This window comes from Gavialis gangeticus, unplaced genomic scaffold (genome assembly GCF_001723915.1).
Source record: "Gavialis gangeticus isolate Ggan-Ray unplaced genomic scaffold, GavGan_comp1, whole genome shotgun sequence".
Classification (NCBI taxonomy): Eukaryota; Metazoa; Chordata; order Crocodylia; family Gavialidae; genus Gavialis; species Gavialis gangeticus.
The window spans coordinates 5,180,661-5,186,770 of NW_017728991.1; the positions used below are offsets into that span (position 1 = coordinate 5,180,661).

General features: G+C 55.0%; 1 protein-coding gene across 2 annotated transcripts in view; it reads left to right on the top strand.

The window, feature by feature from the left end:
• The first annotated feature begins 535 nt into the window (after window positions 1-535).
• Window positions 536-6,110, top strand: part of RGS9 (regulator of G-protein signaling 9) — a 59,875-nt gene continuing 54,300 nt past the window's right edge. For both annotated transcript variants that reach the window (XM_019516476.1, XM_019516481.1), the window contains exon 1: window positions 536-669. In XM_019516476.1, the coding sequence (XP_019372021.1) occupies window positions 607-669 (63 nt within the window). In that variant the 5' untranslated portion in view covers window positions 536-606. The remainder of the gene's footprint in view (window positions 670-6,110) is intronic.

A 6,110-nucleotide genomic window follows, 5' to 3' on the forward strand; every position in this document is an offset into this window, starting at 1 on the left:
CCAGTCAATGCCTGCAGACATCACGGGGTCCTCCCCACCTTGCAGGACCCGGCTGATTTCACCACTCGCGGCCTGTCCTCTCATCCCCGTCTGGCACCTTCTCATGTACTTATGGGGACGTATTTCTGACCACTCACCTGATTCATCTGCTCATAGGCAAAGAACAGTGTTTTCGAGGCTGCCGTCCCCTGCACTTGCCTGACTCAGGAGCTTATCTTGCCCCCGCTGAACTCGGGGGGGGGCGGCTTTGCGCCCCGACCGCAGGCAGAGCCGGACTGGGCCCTTGTCCCTGTCAGCGCCTCATCCACGGTGCCTACATAGGCGGCATTCGGCAGACTCCGCCGCCCGCTGATTGGCCGAGGACCCCTCCCCACTGTCCTCCAGCGGCCGCGCTCCCCCTATCGGGACGCGCTGAGCCCGCTCATGCAAATGAGGTCCTGGAACTCGCTCGTGGATTGGCTGCGGCGCGGCGGGGTCTGGTTCCACCGCTGCCTTCAGCTCCCAGACCGGGAGCGCGCGTAGGGGCGGCTGCGGGCGGCAGAGCGTCGTTGTCCGGGGAGCGCCCCCCGCTTCTCTGCTGCCTCGCTCGGCCTTGGGAGGGGCACGATGACTATCAAACGCCTAGACCAGGGGCAGCATTACAGGCCGAGAATGGCAGTCCTCAAAAAGGTAACCCCGCCTGGGCAGGGATGCATCTGTCCCCGCACCTGCACCCCCGTGCCACCTGCCTCGCGCGGGGATGCCGGGACGGGCAGGGCACCCAGGGGCGGGCTGCAAGGGCTTTCTCCTGCTCTTGGGGCAAAGAGCCTTGTTTTCTGCAGGTGCCAGGGGAGACAGCCGGGCCCAGGGCACCGTGGGCCTCCTCCGGGGGTAGCAGCAGCGCTGGGATGAGACCTGGCCCAGAGGGGGAGGGTTAATCTAGATATTTAATAGGGCGAAAATTTTAAAAAAAGGAAAGAGAAGGGTTAATTTCTCGCATCTTGCAGGTTTATCCTTGAATGATCCTAGGGGAAGATTTCCTCCCCCCATTTCCCCCACCCTGGACTGAAATCAGGGGGGGAAAAAGCCCCGGTATCAGAGTTCGATTCTCCCATGAACCGTCGTGGGTTTGTTTTTCCTCCCCTTCCCCGCAGCCGGCAGGGTGACATGCAGCCAATGTCCATTTTCAAGGGATACATCACGCAAACGCCAGCTGCGTGTCTGCTCCTCCCTTCTGGGAAGACAAGTGCATGTAAAACGGTTATAGCTTTGGGGAGCGGGGAGGTGAAGGAGCACGTTTCCGATGCCATGCATCCTTCTGGAAGGGCTTTCTGTCTTTTGTTTAAACTTCCATTGAAAAGCATGTTGCTAGAGCCGGCATAGGAAAAGAGCTTAAAGAGGGTAGGTATTAATCCAGCTTTTCTCCATCCTCTGTCTTTACCTGGCTTAGCTTGTTGAATGGAATTAGCTGAATTTCCAGTGACAGGTACAGCTGTCTGGTTCGTATTTGCGTAGCAGTTCACCCCCCAGGACAATCAAGCGCAGCAGAAGAAGGAAGACGAGTGCAGACATGAAGCGTTTCTGCCAGGGCATGCAAACACCACAACGAGGAGGTGGCTGGGTTTGAAATTCAGAGGAGAGAGGCAACGGGGTGTGAATTTATTCAGTCTCACAATACGAGTCCTACAGGACAAACATTTGTGCTTTTCATGCTGAAGGCGACGTGTACACTAGTTCCTTTGCAGGTGTTCGTTTCTGCATAATTGGGCAGGGAAGCCCCATCAAAGAAAAAAAAATGGGTCACATTTTGCACTGATTTATACTGTGAAGGCAGTGGGATTGCTTGGAGAAGATACAGATCATTAGTCTGTACATTTCTGTAAAAAAAGCCTAATTAGCAGCATTTCTTTGCTCTCTCTAAAATGGGGATGAGCTCACCTGTCAGCCTTTGCAAAGTGTTCTTGAGATACTTGCATGGGAGAAGCCAGGAGAGTGCAGCAAATTGCTGTCAGCTTGGGTCTTCCCTGGGAGACTTCAGAGAGTGCCGCGTTGCTCAGCCCCACTCCAGACAGTTCAGCCTGGGAGGTTCCCGCGTGGCTGAGCAGGGGCCTTTGATCTAAAGTCGATGGCAAGAATCTGGATCCGGCTTCTGGTTCTCACCGTCTCTCTGGTTAGATCACAGCGGGACCTGGCCACTCTTAGGGTGATGACCTGCAGTCCATATGCATGGGCAGACCCTGTGAGCTACAGCGTTCCCTACAAGTCGCTGCACACCTCAGACTCCCGTTGCCAGTGGGAGCGGGGGACCCGTTGCACAAAGCTGCTCGGGATCAGTTCTGTAGGAAGCTAAGATAAGCGATAAAGGCGTCATTAATTGCTCGAGTCTGCATGAGTGCCTTGCCACCAGCTGGCACCCCCACAGTCACATATGCTCCACGTATTGTTTGTGCCAGTCAGGCGGAGGGGGCGTGCTGCTGGTGTCATAACACTGTTGGTCCTGATTGCTCCACGAGCAGCGCAACGCCCGTATGCTTCCTGGGCCTGTGCGTGCTCGTTCCTGCCGCGTGGCCAGCGCAGGGCACAGGAGGCGGGGGATTCTTTTTCCCCAGATGAAGCAGGTCTGCTCGGTTGCTCCTCTGTGCAGCTGAGGCTTGGACGAAGCAGTTTCATGCCATGCCGGAGCTGAAACGTATGGCTGTGAATGAAATGGCACCATTCAGGGAAGTGTGCATAGGGACCTGGCTGAGGCTGGTGGGTTCCTGGCCATGGGCTGAGAGTCCTCGGAGGTGCATGTGCAGCGGCTCGTGCCAGCAGCTTTGTAGCTGAAACTCTGGGCAGACATTGCCTAAAGGAGCGGCCAGCAGCTGTCATGCTGGTAGGGGCCAGGATCCATCCCAGGTTCACGCACTTTTGTGTCCAGGAACTTTCCCTTGCTTGTCCTGTCCTCTCATCGGCTGCAGGCAGGGAGCTGTACTCTGTGCCAAAGCAAGCTCAAGGTGGCTCGCTGTGGATGGGTTTCACTCCTCCAGGGTGGAGGAGGGAGTCTTCTGTTTTCACACGTCCTCATAGGACACTGCAGACAGTTTTGCGTGGGGTAGAGGAGAGAGGTTTGCCACCAAGGGTAGAGGACGTGTCGCCCCTTCCCATAGTTCTTTAACTGAGGCCAGCCGTAGCTGGGAGGAGGCCCCTGCAGCCACGCTGATGGGAGGCAAATTACTGTGGTTTCCTGCAGGCCCTCAGACTTACCCGGCAGGGGAGACACCGTCTTCTTGGCCTTGAATGACTCAAGTGTAGTTGGAGGGTGAAGGCCTGTGCCTTGCAGTGCGGGCAGGTTGACCCCGGCGAGAGTCTACAAATGCCTCCAAATGCAGGATCTTGGCTCCACAATTTATGGTGATGGGGGATTGCTGTCAGGCTTTCCCCCTAGCTTGCTCCTTTGCCCTTTTGGCTCGGGGCAAGCAAGACCGGATGGCATCTGAACTCCAAGGCCTCTAGGCTTGGGGTTTGCATGTAAGATGCCTGCCATGGATTTGGGAGCATATGAAACCCCAGACTGATGCGTCTGGGAGGCAGGATACTTGCCAGTAGACTAAAACGATTGATCTCTGCTCAGCCAACATTTGAAACTTAATTTGGAGCTGATTTGGCCCGGGAAATGCAATTTAAAAAAAAAAAAAGCAGCGCTGAGTGGCAGAGCCATTTTAGTCCTTCCTGTCTAGGTGTCTAGATATCGATGCTCTTTCTGGCACCTAGACAGCTTAGGAAAGACCTTCTGTGGCTCTTTCCGCTTGCTCAGCACTGCAGAAACCCAATGCAAAATAAAAACCGCCCAGCACTAAACCTCTGCTCAACAGGGCAAGCTGTGGCCAGTGCAAGCAAGCAGCGGTCTGCCTCTGCCTCTTCCTTCTTCTTCCAGCGCTCTGTAGTAGCAAACTCTGTATGGCCTCACTTAGTTGAAGGGTTGTAGGCTGGTGCTTTGCTGACGATGGATGCCCGCCAGCAAAGTCAGTGATTACAAGTGTAAGAGTGGGAAGCTGGGCATGCACCAGGGCACCTCCCAGCCCGAGGACCAGAGCCCACTGCTGCAGCCAGATGAGCGGGGCTGAGCAGGGGGACCCGGGGGTGCATGGGAATGCAGGACAGCTGCGATTCTGTCGCCCAGTTTAGCCCATCAAGGCTGGTTCGAGTGGCGAGACTCTTCGGTGAGCTTTCTCAGTAAGCAGGAGGGGACTGGGGGAGAGGGAAGGGACGGAAGAAAAGCAGGTAACAAGCTAATTGGGTCTAAGTAGCTGAGGCTTGAAACACAGTTCCCTTATTTTCCTCTTCCTCCTGTCCCATCTGTGGCCTCCTACACACGGTTTGCAAACTTTCTCCCCCAAGTCCTGAGTTCAGGATTTGGCTCTTCGTGCCTCTTGCCTACAGATTTTTTCCTGTCACCCTCCCTGGGGCTCTGGGGGCAAAAGTCACTTCTGTGCAGGGGTCTCGGGGACCTCAGTGAACCCACAGTTTCATTTCCCTAGGGGCTGTTTTATCACTGAGATGTAATTTGCTGCTGTTCTGCTTCCCCGCGACCGTCCTGCTCCCCTGCCTGTGGTATGTGGTCACTGGGGAGTAACTTGCCCGCCGGAGCGGCAGATTGATCAGGGTCTGCTGCATTTCTGTCCTTTCCAGGTGGGCCTGAAACGCAGCCCACACTTCAGGCTGGCTGTCCGCACCGGGGCGAACCTCCTCAGGCGTTCATCTGGTACGCTGCGGGCCTGCCCGTGTGCAGCGAGGGCAGGAAGTGGCCTCACGTACACCAAATTAAAACCAGCCAGGGCTCTTTTGGGAAAGCGCACGCGGCCAAGCCCCAGAAAGGAAAGCAGATGTTCTCATTGTATTTTAAATAGTCCTCCCGGGCTCCTGCTGACACACTGGTGTTGATGGCAATTTCTAATCTCTAGGAATCCATAGTAAGCAGCCAGTTCCCTTTGGAGGAGAGGAAAAGACCTGCTGAGTTTTGATCAGGAAAGTGCGTGGTTTGCAGCCAGAGCAGCAGGCACCACCCAGCGAGAGCTCCCTTGCTTATCTCCCTTGTTGCTTTTAATATGTGTTCAGCTTCTGTGAAGAGAGGGTGAGCAGCGGGGAGACAACACGAGCTACAAGTCTCTGGAGTTATTTGCTCATTAGCAAGAAGACTGACACGGCTTCGTGTGAGCTGTCAAGTCCCGGGCTCTCGGCGAGGTCTCTCTCTCAGACCCGGGGGGAGATGCTGGGCATACGCTGCAGACCCAAAGGGTCAGCGATGAATATGGTCTGGCCAATGGAGTGGGCCTGGAAAGGCGGGAGCCCCAGTGAAGTCAACGGGACAGGCAGGTGGTCTGAGCTGGAGGGTGCCGCTTTGCGACTGTCCTGTTGCAATCTGGTTTCTAAGGAAGCGTTCAGGGCCCCTGAGGTTTTGTATGGTGTCTGAACACCTCACAATCTTTAATATATTTACCCTTCCTGCATTCCTGGCCATGGTGCAAATGCTATTATCTCCTTTTCACAGTGGAAGCATCAACGCTGGGGTCAAGAAGCCCGCAACGGAATAGGGACTTGACCCAAGGCACCCTCCGAGTTACGCTAGTGCTATAGTCACTGCCCATCCTGCCTCTCCCTAGAGCGGCGGCTTACTCCTCCGTCTTCAGAGCCAGGATGAATAATTGCATATAGACACAAGCATCACTCTGCTTTTGACCCATGCTTGCACCCGCTGAGACGTGGTCTGTGCTTCTGTGTGCAGGGCGGATTAGCAGCATTGCCCGTTCTCTACAAAGTTTTGTGATGTTTAGCGGGGGTTTCCCCTTAAAGCTCCAGATCCTGGAGGCAATAGTTTTCCTTTCACTATAAAGCAAAGGCTACTTTCTGGTCTTTGTGGCTGCAGAAATAACCAGGAAAACATGCAGCTTCAACTCTCAGAAACCACCAGGTAAATGGAAAAAAATAAGGTTTATTCTTTAGCTCTTCCTGACTTTTGAAGGCAGTCTCAGGACTCTGGCGGTGCCTGACTCATGGCTGGTGCGTGTTCTGGACTCTTGCACCATCTCTGTCATCAGCAGGTGTTATGTCTGGATGAGGACGGCAAGATGAGGTGGACGGTGCTGAGAATC